This window comes from Microcaecilia unicolor, chromosome 6 (assembly GCF_901765095.1).
Source record: "Microcaecilia unicolor chromosome 6, aMicUni1.1, whole genome shotgun sequence".
In the NCBI taxonomy this organism is placed as follows: Eukaryota; Metazoa; Chordata; class Amphibia; order Gymnophiona; family Siphonopidae; genus Microcaecilia; species Microcaecilia unicolor.
In genome coordinates, this window is record NC_044036.1 from 117,282,284 (window position 1) to 117,308,273 (window position 25,990).

Genomic DNA, 25,990 nt, shown 5'->3' on the forward strand with positions numbered 1-25,990 from the left:
AGAGGCGCTGTGATTTCAATGCATGGGGCCCGGCCTGGTGGCAGACGGTCGACGACGGAGGGTGGGTGGGACTGTGGCGCCGGGCCCCCCTTCAGATGCTGCAACCCACTGGATTCTAGAAAGTTAACTATCTTTTCCTTTAGCAGTGACTCCATTATTTTTCCTACCATCGACATGAGGCTTACAGGCCTTTAGTCCCTCCCTTCTTCCCTGTCCCTGCTTTTGTGAAGATGAACCGCATCTGCTCGTATCCAATCCCGTGGAACTTCTCTCGTCTCTAAAGATGTATTAAATAAATCCTTAAGAGGTACTGCCAGGATTTCTCTGAGGTCCTTCAGTATTCTGGGATGTATCCCATCTGGCTCCATAGGTTTGTCCATTTTCAGATTTTCAAGTTGTTTATAAACGCTTTTTACCATGAATGGTGCAATATCTACTTTATTCCCAGACATACCCTCAGCAGCTGACAGCAGTCCTTCTCCAGGATTTCCTTCCATGAACACCGAAGAGAAGTATTTGTTTAGCATATTTGTTTTATCCTCACCACTCTCCACATAGCTGTTCTCAGCATCTTTCATGCTTGCTGTTCCATTCCTAGTCTTTCTCCTTTCCTTAATATAGCTGAAAAAGGTCTTGTCACCTCTCTTTACATCTTTAACCATTTTTTCTTCTGCCTGTGCTTTTGCTAACTGTATTTTCCTCTTCGCTTCTTTACGTTCATCTGGTAATCTTTTCCGTGATCCTCTTGCTGAATTCTTCTGAATTTCTTGAATGCAGCCTCTTTTGCCCTTATTTTTCCGGCTACTTGTTTGGAGAACCATATAGGCTTCCTGTTTCTCTTGTTTTTGTTTACTTTCCTTGTATAAAGTTCTGTAGCCATGTTTATAAGCAGTTTCAGCTTGGACCACTGCCCTTCTGCTTCTCCTATGCCTACCCATACTGTCAGTTCTTTCTTCAGGTACTCCCCATTTTATCAAAATCAACATGACTAAAATCCAGAGTTTTGTGTACCTGCACTCTGCTTTTGCTCTTGTATCAAACCATATCATGTGATGATCAACTGTATCATGTGACCTGTGTACTTTTGCTATTGAAAACATTTTGAAGTATGTCACTTACTGTAGATTTGTCAGGATAAACTCCAGCTCGAAGCAGAGATGCTTTCCAGCTGTCCATCTCTTCCTGGGCTTCACATGCAAGCTCCAGGTAACGATAATCCTTGTAAACATTCCTAGGACAAGCAATAAATAAGTCATCAGAATAGTACCACTGCATTAGTTGCCCTTATGTACCTTTGCTTACATTTGTACTAATCATGTCTTTTGCATTTGGTGTCTCACTACCATGAATTTTTATTTGCTTTATATACTGCTTTGCTGTCCTTGATTAAAAGCAGCTTAAGTCGATAACTGTAAACATTAACATTACTTCAAGACCCACAGAAACAGAAGGTGTCAACAGAAAAGGACCATTTGTGCTTGTCACTGAACTGACATGGGTCTTATTGATCTGTGGTCTTCCTCCCACTGCCACTAAGGTCCCTTTCTCTCTATACTCCTAATAACTCTGCTGGAAATCTGTTCCAGGTGACTGCCACTCTTTGACCTTCTTTTTATTCAGCAACACATAATTTTAAGTCTGTGTTAAATGCCATCTTCTTATACTTTACTGAAGTTTGTTAGATAGTTGACATTTGTTTCAAAGCTCTTTTCTTCTAGAACAATGGTTCCCAAACTTTCCCTTTGGACACACCCAACCAGTCAGGTTTTCAAGATATCCACAATGAACATGGATGAGATACATTTCCATACACTGGAGGCAGTGCATACACATTTATCTCATGCATATTCATTCTGGCTATTCTGGAAATCTAATTGGTCAGATGTGACTCAAGGACTGAGTTGAAAAACCCTGTTCTTTAGCCTCTCTACATGGGTTATAACAGAGATCATACTCTATTCCGGCAACCCTCCTTTAAATTACCTTTATTTGGGCAATTGTTTTGTACATGTGGTCTCCAGAAATGAACACAGAACCCAGGGTGGAAGTGATGGAGTATATAGGAAGATACTGGTTCCCCTTAAGCACACTCACTTCACAGGGTCACCTTAGGAGGCCTAGGCAGCTCAGCCACGAGAAACAGAGTCCCAGAGCAGGAAGCAGCAGATCTCCACAGTACTCCTATAAAACATGCATTTGAAAGAATGGAAGCCAGGAGATAACAGTTTTTACCTGGCAAAATCTATGCACACTGTGATTCTTCTTGGGTTTATACATACACTTTGTTCACTTTTAAACCACAGTATGGCTATGTTTGTGAATGCTCCTCACCCTCACACACAAAGGCGGTTGGTGACTAGGATGTTTGGGGAGGCTAGTGGGGCTGGACTGGGATAGAGTTAGGCTGGTGTGAGCTAGGACATGGCAGGGCAAGTTAAAATCCTTGGGATGGGGAGGGGTGACACTATATGAGCAGTAAAGGGACAGTGGGGGACTTCTGAACACAGCAGGGAAGGACTCCTTTATTGCATTGCTCTGGTGCAGTGTATCAGTTGCCTCCCCACTAGTACTTCTGCTATTGATGGTAATGTGCATACTGCAAGCTCTCCACTGAATTTTGTGCCAAAAAAAACCCAAAACGAGGCACCAAAATACAACATACTAAACAAATCAATATTGGCAGTATTCTGGAAATATATATATATAGGTACTTTAACCCTTGGTTTCCAGTCAGCTCTAGCCTCACAGTCCACCATCTTCCTGTTGACCATGTGAACAGTGATTTTCAGCAGCACTATAACAGAAATCCTGTGGTTATTGGCAGCCATAAAATGATTTGCCTATCAATGTTTTTAATAGGTTGTCTAATGTCCACCAGGCTACAGACCTCCAGGCCTTTTTTTCCATTTATTTATTTTAAGTTTTTCCATTAAATACAGGATCACATTAGTACGTCATTTCTATCTAACAGAATAATGTTCTACGGCACAAACTTAACAGATCTAACATGTACTTCTTAAATAGAAACATCGTTTCCCCCAAAATCTTTTCCTGTATCCTCCCTCTTTACCCCTCCCCCTCCACCTGAGGGATTTGAGACCTGCATCTAAACCTCTTCTTTATGTGTCGTACACCATTTATCGTATATGTCCCAAATTCTAAAGTATTGGGCGATTGTTCCTTTTCTTAAAGCTGTGAGCTTTGACATCAGTCTCGCAGAGTCCAGTCGTTCCAGAACTATCTGTAGGCCCGGTATATTTGGTTTCTTCCAGGCAGCTGCAATAGTCATCTTACTTGCCACAAACAACTGAGCAGCAAACTGATGTACAGCTCGTTTAATTCCTTTAGGTTTAAAGTGTAGCAAACAGCAGTCCATGGGCACCGGGTATGCAACTGCTGCTACTTTATTCAAAAAGTTCACTATTTCAATCCAAAATTGTTGCACACGATCACATGTCCACCATATATGACACGTATCTACCTGCTCTTCACATTGTCGCCAGCACCGTGCAGACCCTGCTTTATACATTTTCACCAGGTGATTTGGAGTGTAACACCAACAGTATAAAATCTTATGACCATTCTCTATCATCGCACTAGAGGCTGATACTCGCAATAGGGATCGAAATGCTTGTGCCCATTGTGTGGGTTCATATGTCACTCCCATTGCCGCCTCCCATTTGGCGGTATAATGTTCCACTGGGGTGTCATATAACAACAAGGCCTTGTAGAGTCTAGTAATACTTCCTCTCCCTCCCCCCTTCATCATTCTCTGTTCCAATAGTGTTTCGGCCAGACTAAATTCTTTCTCCGCCCGGCGCTTAATAAAGTCCATCACCTGAAAGTATTGGAAGGCCTGTAGAGGGGAAAGCCCATGTTCCTGACATAGTTCTGTATATGAGATCATTTTCCCTTGTTCATACATCTGGCCTAATTCACAAAGGCCCATTTTTTCCCATTCTAGATAGGCATTATCAGTGGGAGCAAATCTAAGAAACATGTGTGTGTAGTATGCTCACCCTGGGAAAAACTTCTCTCGTATCTTATTCCATATCGTTAGAGCCCATTGTAGCAGTGGGGGGCTTCCTCTAATTATTTCACCCAGATAATGTTTTGGGTGCCAAGGTACCGCCTCCAGAGGAGTTGGCCCCCACCATCCCTGCTCCATGTTTTCCACAGCTTCTCTTCCTTTTGTAGCCATACAGCCAAAATTCTTAAGTGTGCAGCCTGGTAGTACGTTTGTAGGGAGGGCACCCCCCATCCCCCCTCTCTCTTTTGGTTGATATAGCACCTCTTTCCTTACTCGGGGTGGTCTTTTTTTCCAGATAAACGCAAATATTTTTCTCTGTAGACCTTGTATGAAGCCTTCTGGCAGTTCTATAGGTAGTGCCATAAATAGGTATAGAAGTTTTGGAAAAACCATCATTTTCACAGCACTAATCCGTCCCATCCATGACATAGTGAGACCTTCCCATCTTTCTAATTCTAGCAGTATCTCTTTGGTTTTGTCAGGAAAGTTACTGTGGAAAAGTTTGTCTAGTTTGCGTGGTATATTAACTCCCAGGTACCTAATATATTTTTTTGCCCATCTATAGGGGAACTGGTTTTTCAACTGCTCCAATTGCTCTCTAGGTATATTCACTTGTAAGGCTTCTGATTTATCGAAATTAATTTTAAAACCTGAAAGCTCCCCATATCTTTGAATTACTTCATTAATCAAGGGGAGTGAAACCAAGGGCTCCCGCAATGTCAGTAAAATATCATCTGCAAATAAGAGAATCTTTGTCTCTAGCCCTTTCCATCTTGGACCTCTAATGCCTAAGTGGTCTCTAATCTGTATAGCCAAAGGCTCCATCACTAGGGCAAAAGGTAGTGGGGATAATGCACAGCCTTGTCTGGTGCCCCTATGTAACAACAGTGGTTGAGATAGACCCCCATTAACTCTTACTGAGGCCTGTGGGGCTGTGTATATCAGTTTCAACCACATTTCAAAATGCCCAGTAATACCAGTCCTCTTGAGTACAGCAAAGAGAAATGGCCAGCTCACCCGGTCGAACGCTTTTTCAGCATCCAGTGACTGAATGCACAATGAAGTCTTATTAAGATGCACATTCTGTATCAGAAATAGGGCTCTCCTAATATTGTCAAACGTCTGCCTACCTTGTACAAAGCCTGCCTGATCTTCATGTATCAACATCGGTAGGCTTTTCTGTAGTCTGGTCGCCAGAATCTTGGTGAAGATCTTATAGTCAACTCCCAACAAAGAGATAGGCCTGTATGAACTGCAATACTGAGGGTCCTTGCCCGGTTTGTGTATAACTGTTATGGTAGCTAAGTTCCACATTGGTGGTAACCCAGTCTCTACTCCCAGACAATTAAAGACCCTCAGTAAGATGGGAGCCACTAGCTTTCCAAATACTTTGTAAAACTTATTGGTAAAGCCATCTGGGCCGGGAGCCTTGCTAGGGACCAGTTCTTTAATCGTTTGTTCTACCTCTTCTAGTTTAATGGGTTCAGACAAGGCTTGCATGGCGCTACTGGATAGCAGAGGCAGATTAACCTCCTCTAAATAAGAGGCTATGAGGCATATTTTCAAAGCACTTAGCCTTCCAAAGTTCCATAGAAACCTATGGAACTTAGCCTCCCAAAGTGCTTTGAAAATATGCCTGTTAGTCTTCTTGGCTATGGGAGGCCTCCGGTGTATATAGTGGGGCTCATTTTCAAAGCACTTAGCCTTCCAAAGTTCTATAGAAACCTATGGAACTTTGGAAGGCTAAGTGCTTTGAAAATATGCCTCAGTGTCTCATAGTATTTTCTAAAGGCCGACTTCAAAAATTTCTCATCAATATGCAGCTCTCCATTATCATCTTGGAGTCCCCCCCACCCCATTTCTGGTGGTTTGCTGTTTCAGTTTATAAGCTAAAAGCCAGCTGGATTTGTTGCCAACTCAAAGTGTGACTGGCGTACTCTTTGCAGCTGTTCCGAAATATCTGCCAATTCAAGTTCCCGAATTTGGTTACGAAGCCCTTGTGCCCTATGTACTAAATTAGGTGACATTTGAGGGCTCTCCCCTTATATCTGCTCCTCAATATTTGTTAGTTCCTCTCTCAGCTTATTCTCCTTTTCAGAGCGCTTTTTCCAACAATAAGAGCTTAAGGCTATCAGCTGGCCCCGTAGTACTGCTTTGAAACTCTCCCATAGAATGATCAGGGAGACCTCCTCAGTATCATTAAAGAGTATGAAGTCCTTAATATGCTGTTCTATCTTAAGCAAATTTTCTGGGTCAGTCAGTAATGCATCATCAAGGCGCCAAATGTGCTTCTCTTTTACTGATCTCTTATTTTTTAAGCATAAAAGCACTGGGGAGTGGTCTGACCAGGTGCGAGGTAAAATTTCTTGTGTATTTAACAGCCCTAAGGCTGTTGCATCTCCTAACCACATGTCTATTCTAGAAAATGATTGGTGTACTGCTGAAAAGTATGTGTAACATCGTTGAGTGGGATTGTCCCTGCGCCAAAGATCTGTTACTGCCATGAGCTCCTGTAGCTGTCGTCTACCCTGCTTAGCATATTGTACTTCAACTGAGGAGTTATCTAGGTGTGGATGCAATGTCACATTAAAATCCCCCTCCCATTATTAAAGACCCCTCCACATGTTGAGTGATCAGGCGATCTATCTCCTGGAAGAATTCTCCTTGATTAGTATTAGGCCCATATAAGTTTACTACAGTATATATTTTTCCTGCAAGGGTTACAATCATTAATAGGTACCTCATTAATAGTTTCTCAAATTTTGGCTTGAGATGCGTCTCCTGTATCAGGGCTATATCCACCCGAAGGCGGCACAATTCTCTAAACAGAAATTGTCTTTTTCTGGGAATATTCAGTCCTTTCAAATTTAGAGTCACCCAAGTTATGTCAGCCATTAAGTCCTAACCTTGTTTTCTTCTCTCTTATGTCATATTTATTTCTGTAAGTCACGCCTCTTCCCTCTTTCCCTCCCTCCCGTTTCATCCTTCCTCCCCCTTTATCCCCTCCCGCCTTAACAACTGAAATGAACCCTCTCCCCCTTCCCTATACTCCCCTTCCATTGTATGGCGCCTCATGGTTTACCACTAGGCACCTATTTGGGGAGAAAGTGAGTAACAGTTTGCTTACCGCTTACCCCTTTGTTAAACTTTCAACATATTAACCAAACCGCTGGCTTTTAGTCCCAAAAATGTGTTCATAGTTGGTCTCTCTTGCATGTATCTGTCCGGCTGCTAAGGCTTTTGTTATCCGCTTAATCCTTGCCCCAAACAGACCGGGCCTTCAGGTGACGTTCGTAGCCGACTGCTGCCGCTGTAGACGCCTTGGTCCCTTGCCTACTCTTCTCCATTTCAGCGGGACAATGTGTGACGCATTTCTCGGTGCCGCACACGGTCTGCTTGCTCTTTGTCTATGACAGCTTCTGAACATACCATCCTTGCCTCCTCCAGAGATTTCACTTGGTGCATTTTCCCTTCCTTATAGAAAACCAGGGCGAAAGGGTGCCTCCAGCAATATTGAATAATAAGGTCCCGCAGCTTTCTGGTAAATGGTTTCAGCTCACCTCTTCATTTTAAGGTTGCCGCTGCCAAATCTTGATAAATATCAATCTTGTAAGAGTCCCATACGAACTCTGGGTTTTGGCGCGATGCTTTCAATACCTGCTCCTTGAGTTTAAAGCTTGTAAAGCATGCTATATTGTCTTTAGATGCGGTATTTCTTGCGGGACCTAGCACTCTGTGGGCTCTTTCTAGCTGTATGGTCTCATCTTGTATAGATACGCCATTCGCTGTCAGAAATGCTCCCACCAATTTTTGGATCACCAGTTCACTGTCTTGGTAGGTAGGTCTCTCAGGTAGGCCCCGGAATCTTAAGTTGTTTTGGCGCCCTCTATTTTCTAAGTCTTCTATTTTTTCCAGCAGTTGCTGTTGCTCCTTTTGCATGTTTGTGATTTGTTGGTCCACCACTCCAATCGCTTCACTGTGGTCGTCCATTTCTGTTTCCATTTCTTCAAGACGCGACCCCATTTCTCGCATTTCGCCTCTCAGATCCGCTCCCAGTGTCGCCACTTCTGTCCTCAGAGCTTTCAGGTTTGAGTTAATTTCTTGCAGCCAATTTTTTAGTTCTGGGAAAATCTCCGCCACTAACTTTTCCAGATCTGGCAGTTCTGAGGTATTACTAGCTTGCTGGGGCTCTTGTGCAGTTAGCGGTTCCTGCTGTTTCTTAGGCTCTGCCATTTTGTTTCTCTGCGAAGCGTAATAAATCCACCTCTAGTGTCTTTTCACTCATGGATTCCATAATCCCCTGTTGATCAACAGCCACTTCATGGAGTTTTCTTTTTCTCAAAATGTTCTTAGTTTGGTTTTATCTCTCTTGAAGCTTTTGGGGAAGCGGGGGCTCCGCTCTTATGTGAAAATGCTGTTCGCTGGCGTCACTTCCTCTCGACCTCTAGGCCTTTAGTTCATTGCTGAGTTACCAAACATGGGATATATATTAGCTGTATCTAATGATTATAGCATCAGGTTGAGAACCAGGGAGGCCACGGTTCAAATCTACAGCTCCTTGAGATCTTGGACCAGCCACCTAACTCTCCAATGGCTCAGGGACACATTTTGACTTGAGGCTGCTTTTAACACTTAACTCCTATTCACTTGTTCAGTACCCATATCTGTTTTATAATTCCTATCTTAAGTAATTCCATTATCCCTTATTTGTCCTGTTCATCTGTCTTGATTAGATTGTAAGCTCTATCGAGCAGTGACTGTCTCTTACATGTTGTATACAATGCTGCGTACATCTAGGAGCGCTATATAAATGATAAGTAATAGTAGTACTAAGTCCACATCTAGGAGCGCTATATAAATGATAAGTAATAGTAGTACTAAGTCCTCCAGGGACATGAATATACCTACTGCACCTTGAGCTGCTAGTGAGAATGGTGTGAGCTAAATCCAAAATCCACTACCAAGCATATCTTGAATACAAAACACTACAAAACTCAATCAGGATCTATAAAGCAATTCTACCACACCATATCATCATTAAGTTTCAGATGTCAAACAAGGACCTATCTAGGATAAAGAAGCAATTTTCACACACAAAGAACATGATACACCATCCAGTGGCGTAGCTGGGGGGGGGGGGGGGGGGGGCACAGGGGGAGCGACTGCTCCCCCAAACTGATTTGGATAAAAACGGTGCCTGTTTTGCTGCTGGACCCACTACACTGGTCTCTCTTCCTCCCCTTTCTCCTGATCATCTTCTTACAGTTTTCAAGTTCAGCAGCAGAGAACCAGTGGTATCAGCTGTAAGAACAATGTGAAAGCACGCAGGACCATCTTCCTGTATGCACCGCTGCTGCTCTGCTCTGCCAGTATGTGGCATACCCCTCTGATCTTTTCCCTACTTTCCAACTTGCGGTTCAAACACACGCGCCTCTGTTCCTCTGGAACTTGTTGGCACGCCGCAATCATGCGCCCAAGTGCAATCTTATTGGCTGACTGCAGGGGAGGTGTGCAGACACTGGCTGTGGCAAGCGCAGGGGCTGTTTTGTTTTTCTCCGCGCCTCCCTCCCTCAATGCTTGTCTGTTGTCTGTGTTTTTGGCCCACCGCCCAGCTCCCAGCCCTGCTGCTGCTGAGGAGCCTGTTGTTGCTTTTGCTCAGGTTGGTGGCGATTGCCACAGGTACAAATTGTTAGTTGAGGATTGTGAATGAAGCAGCTTCCTGGGTCAGAGAGAGTGTGACTGACAGAGCAGCAGCGGCATGCGCGCACACACGCAGGAAAATGGTCCCGAGTATGCTTTCACTTTGTTTTTACTGCTAATAGCGTGCTGCTCTTCCGCCGAACTTGAAAAATGTTAAAGAAGATGATCAGGAGAGAAAGGGGAAGAGACAAAGGGGATGACACTGAATGTTGGGGTGAAGAGATAGACAATAGGGATAAGAGATTCAGAAATGCTTGCTGAGAGAGTGATGGGGTGATACTTGATGGGGGTGGGTGTGGGGGAACAGACAGAGACTGCACCATGCTGGATGGAGTAGCAGAGAGAGAGAGAGAATGAAAGTAGAGACAGATATGGGGTGATACTTGATTGGGGGAGGGGACAGACTTCACCATGCTGGATGAGGTAAGAGCGAGCGAGCATAATACTGAATGAGAAGAAGAGAGATAATGATGCTGGGGTGGGGAGAGAGACAGGATAATGATGGAAGCAGAGATGGGAGGATGCTGGATGGGGAGGAAGATTAAGAGATGCTGAATGGGGAATGAGAGACAGGGTGATGGTAGATGGGAAGAGAGAGAGATGGGGGAGGAAAGGGAGACAATGATGCTGGGAGCAGGGTGGGAAGAGAGAGAGATGGGGGATGAAAGGGAGACAATGATGCTGGGTGCAGGGTGGGAAGAGAGAGAGATGGGGGATGAAAGGGAGACAATGATGCTGGGTGCAGGGTGGGAAGTGAGACAGACAGGGTGATGCTGTATGGGGGAGGAGAGAGGGGGGTGGTTTTGGATAGAAAGGAAGAGGGTGAGATGCTGGATAGGGGAAGAGAGAGAGACAAGGAGATGGTGGATGGGATGAGAGACACATGGGGTGAAGCTGAATTGGGTGGAAGAGAGAGAGAGAGAGCAATGATGGATGGGAGAAGAGAGACAGAGATCACAATGCTGGATGGGGGAGAAGAGAAAAAGACACTGTATTGCTGAATGGGGGAGGAGAGAGAGATATGGGGCAATTCTGGATAACAGGGAAGAGAGAGAAAGATGGGGCAATGCTGGATATGGGGAAGTGAAAGAAAAAGAGATGAGGTGATGCTGGTTGGCAGAGGGAAAAAGAGATAGAAAGAGAGTGGAGATGCTGCATTTAGGTGGGGAAGAGAAAGATACTAAGAGAAGTTGCTGCAAAGACATAGCGGAGAGATTAAATGAATTCTTTGCTTCGGTCTTTACCGAGGAAGATTTGGGTGGGATACCGGTGTCGGAAATGGTATTTCAAGCGGACGAATCGGAGAAACTTACTGACTTCACGGTAAACCTGGAGGACGTAATGGGGCAGTTCAGCAAACTGAAGAGTAGCAAATCTCCTGGACCGGATGGTATTCATCCTAGAGTACTGATAGAACTGAAAAATGAGCTTGCGGAGCTACTGCTAGTGATATGCAACTTATCCTTAAAATTGAGCGTGGTACCGGAAGATTGGAGGGTGGCCAATGTAACGCCGATTTTTAAAAAAGGCTCCAGGGGAGATTATAGACCGGTGAGTCTGACGTCAGTGCGGGGAAAATGGTAGAGGCTATTAAAAACAAAATTACAGAGCACATCCGAGGACATGGATTACTGAGACCAAGTCAGCATGGCTTTTGTGTGGGGAAATCTTGCCTGACCAATTTACTTCAATTCTTTGAAGGAGTAAACAAACGTGTACAAAGGGGAACCGGTTGATATTGTGTATCTGGATTTTCAAAAGGCATTTGACAAGGTACCTCATGAAAGGCTACAGAGGAAATTGGAGGGTCATGGGATAGGAGGAAATATCCTATTGTGGATTAAAAACTGGTTGAAGGATAGGAAACAGAGAGTAGGGTTAAATGGTCAGTATTCACAATGGAGAAGGGTAGTTAGTGGGGTTCCTCAGGGGTCTGTGCTAGGACCGCTGCTTTTTAATATATTTATAAATGATTTAGAGATGGGAGTAACTAGCGAGGTAATTAAATTTGCTGATGACACAAAGTTATTCAAAGTTGTTAAATCACGACAGGATTGTGAAAAATTACAAGAGGACCTTACGAGACTGGGAGACTGGGCGGCTAAATGGCAGATGACGTTTAATGTGAGCAAGTGCAAGGTGATGCATGTGGGAAAAAAGAACCCGAATTATAGCTATGTCATGCAAGGTTCCACGTTAGGAGTTACGGACCAAGAAAGGGATCTGGGTGTCGTCGTCGATAATACGCTGAAACCTTCTGCTCAGTGTGCTGCTGTGACTAGGAAAGCGAATAGAATGTTGGGTATTATTAGGAAAGGTATGGAAAACAGGTGTGAGGATGTTATAATGCCGTTGTATCGCTCCATGGTGCGACCGCACCTTGAGTATTGTGTTCAATTCTGGTCGCCGCATCTCAAGAAAGATATAGTAGAATTGGAAAAGGTGCAGTGAAGGGCGACTAAAATGATAGCGGGGATGGGACGATTCCCTATGAAGAAAGATTAAGGAGGCTAGGGCTATTCAGCTTGGAGAAGAGACGGCTGAGGGGAGACGTGATAGAGGTATTTAAAATAATGAGTGGAGTGGAACAGGTGGATGTGAAGCGTCTGTTCACGCTTTCCAAAAATACTAGGACTAGGGGGCATGCGATGAAACTACAGTGTAGTAAATTTAAAACAAATCGGAGAAAATTCTTCTTCACCCAACGTATAATTAAACTCTGGAATTCGTTGCTGGAGAAAGTGGTGAAGGCAGTTAGCTCAGCAGAGTTTAAAAAAGGGTTGGACGGTTTCCTAAAGGACAAGTCCATAAACCGCTAATAAATGGACTTGGGAAAAATCCACAATTCCAGGAATAACATGTATAGAATGTGTGTAAGTTTGGGAAGCTTGCCAGGTGCCCTTGGCCTGGATTGGCCGTTGTCGTGGACAGGATGCTGAGCTCGATGGACCCTTGGTCTTTTCCCAGTATGGCATTACTTATGTACTTATAAACTCATATGTGCTACTTTTTGTGTATACCTTACCTTGATTTGTATCTTCCATTTTCAGGGCACAGACCTTAGAAGTCTTGCCCAGCACTAGCCCCGCCTCCCAACCACCAACCCTTCCTCCCCCCACCGGCTCAGCCACCCAATTTCGGCTAAGCTTCTGAGGATCCATTCCTTCTGCACAGGATTCCTTTATTTATATCCCATGCATATTTGAATTCCGTTACCGTTTTCATCTCCACCACATCCCACGAGAGGGCATTCCAAGTATCCACCACTCTCTCTGTGAAAAAATACTTCCTGACATTTTTCTTGAGTCTGCCCCCCTTCAATCTCATTTCATGTCCTCTCGTTCTACCGCCTTCCCATCTCTGGAAAAGGTTCGTTTGCGGATTAATACCTTTCAAATATTTGAACGTCTGTATCATATCACACCTGTTTCTCCTTTCCTCCAGGGTATACATGTTCAGGTCAGCAAGTCTCTCCTCATACGTCTTGTAACGCAAATCCCATACCATTCTCGTAGCTTTTCTTTGCACCGCTTCAATTCTTTTTACATCCTTAGCAAGATACGGCCTCCAAAACTGAACACAATACTCCAGGTGGGGCCTCACCAATGACTTATACAGGGGCATTAAAACCTCTTTTCTTCTGCTGGTCACCCCTCTCTCTATACAGTCTAACAACCTTCTAGCTACGGCCACCGCCTTAACACACTGTTTTGTCATCTTCAGATCCTCAGATACTATCACCCCAAGATCCCTCTCCCCGTCTGTACATATCAGACTCTCACCGCCTAACACATACGTCTTGTAGGAGTATTTCCCTGTGTGTCTCACCTTGCGGGCCATGGCATGTATAATCCTATGACAGCAAAATGGAGACTGTAAACTCTGACCCGCACATCTCTGTGTCAGCAAGAAACAGCTTTGCAGCTTGTGGAAAATTACAGCAGAAGCTCAACACCAAGGACATGCTGTGGGCAAAGCAGGCCCCCTTATCTCCCTGAGAGGCTGGCTCCAGCAAGGCGGGTGAGAAACAGAAAATGCATACCAAAATGTAACAACTTGAAGGTCAAGAACAACGAACTGTTCTTGCCACGCAGTGAACCAAGGAAGAGACAGATTGGTTCCTGCAGCCACCGGACCAAGAGGTACGGGGAGAGTGGGAACAAAGAAAGGAGTTAGTAAGAAGCCTTGGAAGAAGGTGGAGGTGAAAAGAAGACCAGTGAGACCTAATAAGGTCCACCAACTGATGAACTGTGTATCTGGAGGAAAGTATAGTGGTTCAGCTGTACCTGCCCTGCGTGACCTGTGACCTCCTTATCTGCTGCAGAGTTCCCTTCCAGCTGTGACTGAGACTCGCTGTGAATCCAGCTTGAGTCTGTGAGGTGTCCCGTGCCAGCTCCCGAGAGAGACGACCCTGAGGTCTCAGCCTGGTGAGAAACACGGTGATTCATTTCCTACTAGTCGGGGGCTAGTTAGTGGTATTTACCTGAGCAGAAAGCTGGTGCCGTCATACTTGTGATCAGGCGAAGCTGCTAATAACTGTACTACCTCGTAACATGGCGTGACTGATCAGTGGTGTAATTTTATCTGGTAACCAATAAGAATTAGTGTTTAGTAGTGGGACGTAAGAGTGTAATTTTTATCAGCCAGTAATTTTGTATTCAGCCAAAGCTTTGCAGAGTTCTATTTTGTATACCTTAGCGATATTTTCTTACCTGATACCATAATAAATCTAATATATATATCAGCCTGCGTTCTCAGCTACAGTTCTTTCTAACGGAAGTATTTGGCTAGGTTCCAAGGTTCCCACCCCTAGACCTAATTCAGGATTATTTGCTTGCAGATAGTTCTGCTTAGGGGAACCTGGACACAGGTAATTTATTATCTGTGATTTATCCTACAGTCTCCCGTGGATTTCTACTCCCTAAGTGCATCACTTTGCATTTCTTCGCATTGAATTTTAATTGCCAAACCTTAGACCATTCTTCTAGCTTCCGCAGATCCTTTTTCATGTTTTCCACTCTCTCCTGGGTGTCCACTCTGTTACAAATCTTAGTATCCTCTGCAAAAAGGCAAACTTTACCTTCTAACCTTTTGGCAATGTCACTCACAAATATATTGAACAGAACCGGCCCCAGCACCGATCCCTGAGGCACTCCACTACTCACCTTTCCCTCATCCGAGCGAATTCCATTAACCATCACCCTCTGGCGTCTGTCCGTCAACCAGTTCCTAATCCAGTTCACATCATCGGGTCCTATTTTCAGCCCGTCTAGTTTATTCAAGAGCCTCTTGTGGGGAACAGTGTCAAAAGTTTTGCTGAAATCTAAGTAGATTACGTCTATAGCACATCCCTGATTCAATTCTCCAATCACCCAGTCAAAGAATTCAATGAGATTTGTTTGGCACAATTTACCTTTGGTAAAACCATGTTGTCTCGGATCCTGCACCTTATTGGCTTCCAGGAAATTCACTATCCTTTCCTTCAGCATCGCTTCCATTACTTTTCCAATAACCGAAGTGAGGCTTACCGGCCTGTAGTTTCCAGCTTCTTCCCTATCACCACTTTTGTGAAGAGGGACCACATCCGCTGTTCTCCAATCCCACGGAACCTCTCCCGTCTCCAAGGATTTATTAAACAAATCTTTAAGAGGACCCGTCAGAACCTCTCTGAGCTCCCTCAATATCCTGGGGTGGATCCTGTCCGGTCCCACGGCTTTGTCCACCTTTAGCTTTTCAAGTTGTTCATACACACTTCTCTTCTGTGAACGATGCTGTATCCTCTCCACTCTCATTTGTACTTTTGCCAGTCAATCGCGGTCCTTCTTCAGGATTTTCTTCTGTGAAAACAGAACAAAAGTATCTATTTAGCAAATTTGCTTTTTCTTCATCATTATCTACATAGTGGTTCGCAGCATCTTTCAGTCTCACAATTCCTTTTTTTTTTTTAGTCTTCCTCCTTTCACTTATATACCTGAAGAAATTTTTGTCACCCCTCCTTACCTTTCTAGCCATTTGTTCTTCTGCTTTCGCCAGACGTATCTCTCTCTTGGCTTCTTTCAGTTTCATCCGGTATTCCTCTCAGTGTTCCTCTTCTTGAGTTTTTCTGTACTTCAGGAACGCCAACTCTTTGGCCTTTATTTTCTCGGCCACTTGCTTGGAGAACCATATCGGTTTCCTTTTTCTCTTGCTTTTATTTACTCTCCTTACATAAAGGTTTGTGGCCCTATTTATAGCTTCTTTCAGCTTGGACCACTGTCCTTCCACTTCTTGTTCGTCCTCCCAACCCCTCACAGTTCCTTCCTCAGGTATTCCCCCATTTTACTAAAGTCAGTGCGCTTGAAATCCAGGACTTTGAGTTTTGAGTGGCTGCCCTCCACTTCAGCCATCATATCAAACCAAACCGTTTGATGGTCACTGCTGCCCAGGTGGGCACCCACTCGGACATTTGACACACTATCCCCATTTGTGAGCACCAGATCCAGCGTTGCTCCCTCCCTCGTGGGTTCCGTCACCATTTGTCTGAGCAGAGCACTTTGAAAAGCATCCACTACCTGTCTACTTCTTTCCGATTCCGCAGACAGAACCTTCCAATCTACATCTGGCAGATTGAAATCTCCCATCAACAGAACCTCTCTCTTCTTTCCCAACTTTTGAATGTCTGCAATCAAATCTTTATCTAGCTCCTCCATTTGTGTCGGGAGTCTGTAGACAACACCCACGTGGACAGAGGTTCTATCCTCTCTTTTTAAGGTGATCCATATCGCTTTTTCCTTTCCCCAGGTCCCTGTCATTTCAGTCGCTGCGATATCATTTCTCACATACAGAGCTACTCCTCCACCTTTACGACCATCTCTATCCTTCCTAAAAAGATTATAGCTTGGTATGTTTGCATCCCATTCATGGGAATCATTGAGCCACGTCTCCGTGATTGCAACAACATCTAAGTCTGCCTCCAACATCAGGGCTTGAAGGTCATGAACTTTGTTGCTTAGACTGCGAGCATTTGTGGTCATCGCTTTCCATCTACATTTCCTGGTATGAGTTTCAACATTAGTGATTTGGGGGTGTCTTTTCTCTTTGGGTACGTACCTTCATATCTTTTTGTTTCATCTTCATTGCTTTTTCTTCGGCTTCAGTTCTGTTTTCAGGAACATCACAGTGTGGCAATGAGCAAAAGAATTCTGTAGGGGCAACACTTGTGAGGGCGGATGCTTTTGTGTTACATAACGAAGTCTGCCTGAGCCTACCTTGATCCATCTATTCTTAGGTGGTTTTATCCTTTGTGGCAGTGGTGGGAATTTGGTATGATTCTGTGCAGTATGATTTTGTGCAGTCCTAGATGTTGCTTTAAGTGCATCCAGTTCCTTCTTCACTTTACTGAGCTCTTGTTTTAAACTAGCAAGCTGAAAATAGATAGGACAAGCCTTACGTCTCCAGATGATTGGCCTTGAAACTAAAGCACCACAATAATTACAGAGAATAAAACTAATCCTGATTGGCTGAAATGGGTATGAACAGGTGTACTATGATAGAGTCAACAGTCTGCAAGACTGGCTGTGCGTGACCGAGGAGTAAAGCCAACGAGTTTTGGCTTTATATATGATTGGAAAACCCTGGGGTGGGTGGGATTATTAGTCCCAGTGAGTCAGCCAAGTGCTGTATTAAAAAGTTCTCCAGGTATGACCAGAACTGATACCGTCTGATCAAGAATTTCCAGTTGATTTAACTTTCAAATTCCACTAGAATATAACTAGGACTGGAAGTAGAAGACAGGAGAGCAAAAAAAAGGAGAAATGGCCAGAAAACCCTTGCAAGAGAGTTAAGAGAAGACCAGTGGCGTTCTTGGCATGGATGGCACCCGGGGCGGAGCGCCAATACGCCCCCCCCCCCACTAAATTACACCTTTCCCCCCCCCCCCGGCAAAATGACACCCCCCCCCGGGTGCACGCTGCTGGGTGGGGTGCTACAGCGCGTGCCTGCTCCGAGTTCGCTAAACTTCGCTTCGCTGCAGCTCCCTCTGCCCCGGAAAAGGAAGTAACCTGTTCCGGGGCAGAGGGTGCTGCAGCGAACGAGCGACGAAGTTCAGCGAACTCGGAGCAGATGCGCGCCGCGGCACCCCCCAGCGGCGTGCACCTGGGGCGGACAGCCCCCCCCCTTGGTACGCCACTGGAGAAGACTGAAGAAAGCAGAAACCAGAGAAACCAAATGGCCAGACAAGAAAGGTAGAATTTTTCTTCATTTCTAGGAAATTGAGTCTTAATAGTAGCTTAAAAGTATTGATATATTTATTCATTCGTATTTTATTCGTTGATTGTCCAATCGTTTATTGTGCGCTGTTATGGTGGATTGGAAATGTTTGTAAAACGTCAGTTGAACAGAAAGATGCTTTCATAAGCTTTATGCATCCTCATGGTCCCGCTACTTCATTTTCTTGGCTGGTAAGACGCGATGCTTGCTGGATCCCAGAACAACTTATAATTGCTGTTATTCCAGCTCCATCAGTGACACCATCTGGTCGGCAATATAGTTTCCCTGAAACCGTTCTCTTGCCGATCAATGATGCTTTCAGAATGATGAAGTAACTGAAGAAGGCAGGCTTGGGAACCTGCAGTAAAGATACCCACCCGTGGCTGTTACTGCATGGCTATCGGGCGTGGCCCCTATGGCGATGGGGATGCTGGTTTCAATGTGATAGTTGCAGATCTAGACCCCTTTTTCTGAAAGGTTGTCAGTCCATGAACGCGCGATATTTACGCCCTGCAGGATCTCTTCAAAGTTGGCACTGTCAGCACAAATGGTAAAATATGCCAAAGTTCAAAGCCAATTATTAAAAAAGAGTCTGCCTGAATCAGCTTGTGAACAGTATCATCTGAAAGAGAAAATTGTGCTCTACAACACTGATATGTTTTTGTTTTGCAATGCCACCATTAAGTAGCCATTTACTCAGGTCAAAGTATGTTATATTTTGTGTGCGCGATGTATTGCGTTGGTCCGCCATCATGGACCAACGCAATACATCGCGCACACAAAATATAACATACTTTGGCTTTGAACTTTGGTATATTTTACCATTTGCGCTGACAGTGCCAAGTTTGAAGAGATCCTGCAGGGCGTAAATGTCGCGCGCTCATGGACTGACAACCTTTCAGAAAAAGAGGTCTAGATCTGCAACTATTGCAGTTAGAGACCTCAAATTTTGAAACAGAGCTGAGTTTCAAAGCTTCTATTATGCACAAACCAGTCTTGCACCTGTTACCTTCAGGTTGAAAGCCTGTCACCTTCCAGAATAAACTATTCTGCTTCTCAAAGAACTAACACTGCTCCTTGAGAAAATCCCACAGTGACAGAACTGACTCTTCCATGGTTACCATGGAGACCAGGACAGAAATGGGAACAAGAGCACTAGCCTCAGAAAAAACTCAAAGATGTAAACTTTATCACAGAAACGTGGAGCCAATAGTACTAAGCTTGACTCTATACTAAACTCCTTTGTAAAGATGAATACCTGTACTGCCAATAAAAAGAATTCTGGTAACAAAAAGAAATAATCACAAATGAAGCGAGGGAAACTTTCAGAGTGTTTTTTTCTTTTTAAGTAACTGCCTTCTGTCAAAAAACGGACGGGACTCAAACCTCTCTAAATGAAAGGTATATAAGAATATGGAAACACTAAATAGGCACATTCAGAAGATCTAACACACTTTGATGCACTGCCCTGATGCTGTTTGCTGGCTCCCACACTGGAACAGCATTTAACCAATTCTGCAACTATAAGAAAAACCTGAATAACTCAACACAGTGAAGAAAAAGGTGATTGCACTGTTTGTTTTTTCACCTTTTCACTGCTGTTTTGTTTTTTTACCTCCCATTACTTCCCTCACCCGTAACTGTCTTGTCTGTCTGTATTATTTAGACTGTAAGCTCTTTTGAGCAGGGACTGTCTCTTTGTATCAGGAGTTCAGCGCTGCATGTGTCTGGTAGCGCTATAGAAGTGCTAATAATAACAATTTCTGGTTCCCAGGCACAAAGCACTGCAGTTAAATTCCTTGGCAAAGATTACTCCCCAAATAAAGTTTCTAAAAAGAGAAACCGCAGGCTCAGACTTTTTTTTGGGGGGGGGGGGGGGGGCAGGAGATACCGCAGAGGGGAGAGGTGGTGGAGGGAGGGACCTGGAACCACCAGGTTTACACCCAAAAGGCTAAGAGAGAAAGCCTTTGCCCCAGAAGCTCAACTGAAGCCCAAAGAAAAGGCCAGGAGTCCACCACAGGAAAGAGGACAGGTGCTGGAGGGGAAGGAAAAAGGAACCTGGCAACCTTAGGTTTACACCCAGAAGGCAAATTTATAAAACCTTTACCCCAGAAGCTCAACTGAAACCTCAGAAAGAAAACAGGAACCTGAGACAGAGCTGCATAGCGAGGTTCTATCGCCTGCTGGAAACAGAGAGATATTGAAGGGAACCTAGTGCACAGCAGCCTTATGTGGCAAAGTTCTCCATGGACAGTGTGATCATCTAGCTACACAGCTGATGTCTGGGTGACATTACTGACCCGGCCTTCTGAAGAGCTCTCTGTGCATGTCCCAACCTTCCCGCCACTATCCTATAGTATAAATATCGCAATCCTGTAGTTTTATTTAGTCTGCAATAAAGTTACGACCTGCTGTGCTTCTGTTTCCTCCTCGTAACTAGTTTTCTTCATTAGATTATTTTATTTTCTTCGTTATTATAGTTCGTATAAAAAAACCTTTATTTTCTTTCCGTCATGTCTTGAAAGCCGTGGTTTAAAGACTGTGAGGTTTGTGATAGGAAAATGTCAGTTACAGACCCCCATGTCAAATGTCTTTGATGTCTTGGCCAACAACATTCAGCAGACAACTGCCCCGACTGTAAAAAAACAAACAAACAAACAAACAAACAAACCAAAAGGTCTGCAAAATCTTCAGAGACTCGGCTTCTTAAACTAAAAGACGTATGACATTCTAAGTCTCCTTCTGACACATCGTCAATGTTAAAGAAAACATCTAAAACAAAACATATTAAGCAGATGGAAATTGCTATTCCTGCAGATTATGTTGTCACCCCTGCTTCTATTCTCGGGGGGACAGGATCAGGGTATCCCTGAACAGCAGTCAAAATTGGATGCTTCTCTCAGTGCTGATGACAACACTGCTGGGACCCTGCAGGATGGATCTCATCACAGACCAGAGCTGTCAGCTGATCCCTTTAACTCAGTGGAGCCGATGGCACAAAGACTTGCCTGGTCCCTCACTCCAGCACAGCGTCTAGTGACTGTTACTTCATCGATACTGTCGACATTGTCCACGTCTCCCAGTCGCTCTTCATCTACTGCATGGAAGAGAAAATGTTACTCTTCTTGTTCTAAAAGTAGTGCATTGATCTCCCGTTCAAAACACAAGCATCCACACCACTGCAAGCGTGGTCGATGCCGTCAAAGTCGACTATCTCATTCCAGCCATTCGAAATAGAGGCAGTCTACATCCTTTCCTCATATTCATAAGCAAACTACTCACAATCAGGTTGAAGCAACAAATTTTTCCTCCCATCCAAATCTAGCAGATGTCTCTTCCAATTATTTCCAGCTAATGACCCAGTTTTTCAAACAGCACATATCAACTCCTGTTGAAGTTCATTCCAGTCATAATACTTCTTGACAATATTCTGTTCTCAGATCACCTATGTTTAGAAAGAGAACACAATCTGTCTCACCCTCTCCTTCCCAACCTCATGATTCACATTCACCAGCGGAGGCTGAATCCAATTCTAAGGTCTCTTCTCCTGCAGCTCACCATTCTCTAGGAAAACATTCATGTCACATGATGTGACTAATGATCTTCCCAAGAACATGTCTGGGCAGCATACCAAAGAGGATTCCACAAACCCTCAATTTTTACTAAAAATGGCTAAAGCCCTACAATTACCCACTACTGCTCAATCTACTTCCAGAGCCTGAGAAACGCTCTGTCTTGAAGTATTTAACTACTAATAAGGAATCAATACTTCTCCCCATTGATGCCATATTGCAAGAACAACACAAGCAAATTTGGTACACTCCTTTTAACAAGTCATCCTACTAATCTAGATAATAAGTACAAAATATAGAATGGGTTAGGACATGGCAACTAGCAGCTACCCCATCAATCTGTGATAGTTAAGTCAGCCAAGCGAAAGCAAAAGACAGGGAAAGAGAGTACTTCTCATCCTCTCCCTAAAGAACTCAAATCAGTGGATGTTTTAGGCAAAACATCTTACCAGAATAACATGATGTAAGCAAGGATTGCAGTACATTCATTCCACTATGTGCAGTATTTGTATTCTGTTATGGACACTATTTCAAAGTAGAGAGGAAATATCCGCCAAAAGGCGGAGAACTCTAGACGCCCCACGGACAACAACAAGAAATAAAATAAAAGTGGGAGGACGACCAAGGATTCCAAATTATTATTGTTTCACCTCTTAACCAGACCTCCTTTTGTTGAGGATTTGCCTTCATCAAATAGTTCTCAAAGGCATTTGGCATTAAGGTCAGTGTTACCACACTCATTATCAATTTTTTGAGTCTGCCATTTATTAATTTTTCATCTAATTTTCTAAATCTGCCATTAAATGATCACTTTCGCTTAATTTTCATTTTTTTTAAACACATGCATATATGTGCTATAATCTTTTATGTGTTTAGACATGAGAATTCTTTGACATATTTGTATTTATTCATGTGCAAATTGTATTTATATAAGCACACCATTTTATGTGTTTATATATTTATTCATTGTTTGACCCCCTTTTTAATACACGAGAGGGTTCATGTCATTTTTAATGTGTATAAATTCACCTTTGATTGAATTTGGTTATCCAAGTTTAATGTATCCAATCCACATTGTTTTCTTACTTTGTGTAGACATGAGAATTCATTTACATATTGTAATTTATTTATATGTACATCATTGTCTTTACATATTTCTAAAATATGGAAGGTTTTATTTTATTCTATGATGAATTTAAATGTTTTATTTTCTTAAAAATTGAATCATCCGTCTAAATTCATCTTCATATGTATTTATCCATTCATTCTTAAATGCATCTATTTTATTATGCTTTTTTAATTTGTCATTATTATATATTTTTTTATATAATAACATTTAAAATTATAAAATGAATTTTAAATATTTAAACATATATATATGTTGACTACTTTTATATTGTTTTTATAATTTATGTATTCAAAATTTGATTATAGACTCCTGATGCAGGCCTAACGGCCGAAACACAACGTTGTGTCGAGTCTTTACACCCCAATAAACATCTTCATTTTTATATATCCTTTCAGTCTTTGGAATCCTTGGTCGTCCTCCCACTTTTATTTTATTCACTATTTTGAAGTTACAGGATCCTTCAGATTCACATCTTGTTTCTTTACTGCTTACAGTCATGCAGGATTTAGAACTCAATATATGATAAGGGCAGCATTTGACAGTTCTGAGATAGCAATTTGTGGTGCAGCTATTGCCATTTCTGCAAGATTCATGACTGGGTTACATTCTTCATCCTTAGCTGAGGATCTCTTTGATAAAGTAGCAGACCTTCCTTGTTTGGGGGATAGCCTTTTTGGACTCAAAGTAGAAAAATGATCAAGAGCGTTAAGGAAGAATGCAGAACACTAGACACCTTAGGAGAAGATCAATTGAAAACTTTGAAAGCTATTCATAAGCGTCTACCATACTATCACTTTAAATCGAGATTCTCCAATAAAAGATCTTATCCTTACCAGAAATCAGGATACCAAACTAAGCAGCCTAGACAAAAACAATATTTCTCAACTATGACAGTATGTGACAGAAAACAATCTCATCCTGTCACTTCACAACAGAAACCAAACCCTAGTTTTTGACAGGCAATTCCTTGTTTTTTTTACTCTGAAATTGCAAAAGGTGAGACTGCAGGTCCAGTGGTCTGTATTCTGCTGCTACCCTGGTTGGTGGTAAATGATGGAAGCTGAGATGATACCCCTGTTTTATCACCTGAAGCACTCATGAGTCTATGGTTATAATCTTCCAAGCATCGGGAAATGTGACAAACGTCCTCTGACTGGAATCTTGGTAATAACAGATTCAGTTCAAATGATCCATATTGCTCCCCAATGGCCACGACAACCATGGATCCTGATAATCCTATCTCTTGTCCAGAGTCCACTAATCACTCTACCTCTGGTACCAGATCTCATAACTCAAAACAATGGCATTTTTCATCCAAATCTGTCTTTCTTGCATCTCACAGCATGGTTTATCCAGAAAAAGTAGACAACTCTAATCCTTTTTCTCCTGCAGTGCTTCAAATACTTCTGGCAGCTCGTAAAGAGTCCACAAGAAAATTGTATACTGCTAAATGGCACTGCTTCTTCCAGTGGTGTATGAACAAGTCTTATCAACCATACACATGCTCTGTATCTCGAGTTCTTGACTATCTATTTCATCTCTTAGATGCGGGCCTAGCTTACTCTTACATTAAAGTCCATCTAGCAGCTTTCTCTATTTTGCATGATCCCATGGATGATTTTCCACTTATTAGACATCCAGTCACAAAGAGATTTATGAGAGGTTTACTTCATTCTAGACCATCGAAATATGCTCCAATTACAGCTTGGGATCTCTCCTTGTTTTACAAGCACTTACAAATCCTCCGTTTGAACCACTGGAAACAGCTCCTTTGAAATATCTTTCATGAAAGACACTCTTTTTAGTCACAATTACTTCTGCACGTCGGATAGGTGAGATACAAGTCCTAGTCCACTACTCGCCATACCTGCAGATTCTTTATAATAAAGTACTACTCAGAACCCACCCTAAGTTTTTACCAAGGTAGCTCAGAAAGAAGTAATGGAAAGATGTTCTCATCAGAAACTTATGCACACACTCCCTAGTTCTGGCCCTGATGTTTAAAGTGAGCGAGTTCAAAGTGATGCATGTGGGAAAGAGGAACCTGAACTATAGCTACGTAATGCAAGTTTCCACATTAGGAGTCACTGACCAGGAAAAGGATCTAGGCATCATCATTGATAATATGTAGAAACCCTCTGCTTAGTGTGTAGCGGCAGCAGCTAAGAAAGCAAATAGAATGTTAGGAATTATTAGGAAAGGAATGGAAAACAAAAATAAGGACGTTATAATGCCTTTACATCACTCCATGGTGTGACCACACCTCAAATATTGTGTGCAATTCTGGTCACCGCATCTCAAAAAAGATATGTTGGAATTAGAAATGGTACAGAGAAGGGTGACAAAAATGATAAAGGGGATGGGATGACTTCCCTACGAGAAAAGACTAAAGCGGCTAGGACTCTTCAGCTTGCAGAAAAGACAGCTGAGGGGAGATATGATAGAGGTATATAAAATAATGAATGGATTGGAATGGGTAGACGTGAATCGCTTATTTACTCTTTCCAAAAATACTAGGACTAGGGGGCATGCAATGAAGCTACAAAGTAGCAAATTTAAAATGAATTGGAGAAATATTTCTTCACTCAACATGTAATTAAATTCTGGAATTCGTTGCCAGAGAATGTAGTAAAAGCAGTTAGCTTAGTTGGGTTTAAAAAAGATTTGGATATCTTCCTAAAAGAAAAGTCCATAAGCCATTATTAAAATGACTTGGGGAAAATCCTCTGCTTATTTCTAGGACAAGCAGCAAAAAAAATGTATTGTACTGTTTTAGGATCTTGCCAGGTACTTGTAACATTCTTCTTCAACAAGGCCTACAATGAGAACCTATAACCTCACTAAGGCCACTCAATTATGAATGCACACCTCTATAACTACTCTTATCAACTCACTTCCTTCTTCCCTCTCCCCTTCCTTAATCGCTACACATTAATAACTGTATCTGATATCCTGTTATAACAATGTCATCAAATCTATGTAAGCCACATTGAGCCTGCAAATAGGTGGGGGAATGTGGGATACAAATGCAATAAATAATAATAATAATAACCTGGATTGGCCACTGTTGTAAACAGGATGCTGGGCTTGATGGACCTTCAGTCTGTCCCAGTATGGCAATACTTATGTACTTATGCTCCTCAAACTACCAACAGAGGTGGTGGAGACCAAAATTTAAATATGCTTGAGAAATATATAGTGTAATGGGAGTAACAGAGATGAATGACCAAGTAAAATGCTTAGGGTGAAGGGACAGTAAAGAAAGGGAGTTGGTGTTGATTTGAGTATGGGAAATTGCTTGCATTTTAATTA

The 25,990-nt window shown here is 42.9% G+C and overlaps 1 protein-coding gene across 2 annotated transcripts in view; it reads right to left on the reverse strand.

Annotated features, from left to right (window-relative positions):
- DNM3 (dynamin 3) overlaps window positions 1–25,990 on the reverse strand; it is a 1,044,597-nt gene that overhangs the window by 227,504 nt on the left and 791,103 nt on the right. For both annotated transcript variants that reach the window (XM_030208630.1, XM_030208629.1), the window contains exon 17: window positions 1,120–1,231. In XM_030208630.1, the coding sequence (XP_030064490.1) occupies window positions 1,120–1,231 (112 nt within the window). The remainder of the gene's footprint in view (window positions 1–1,119; window positions 1,232–25,990) is intronic.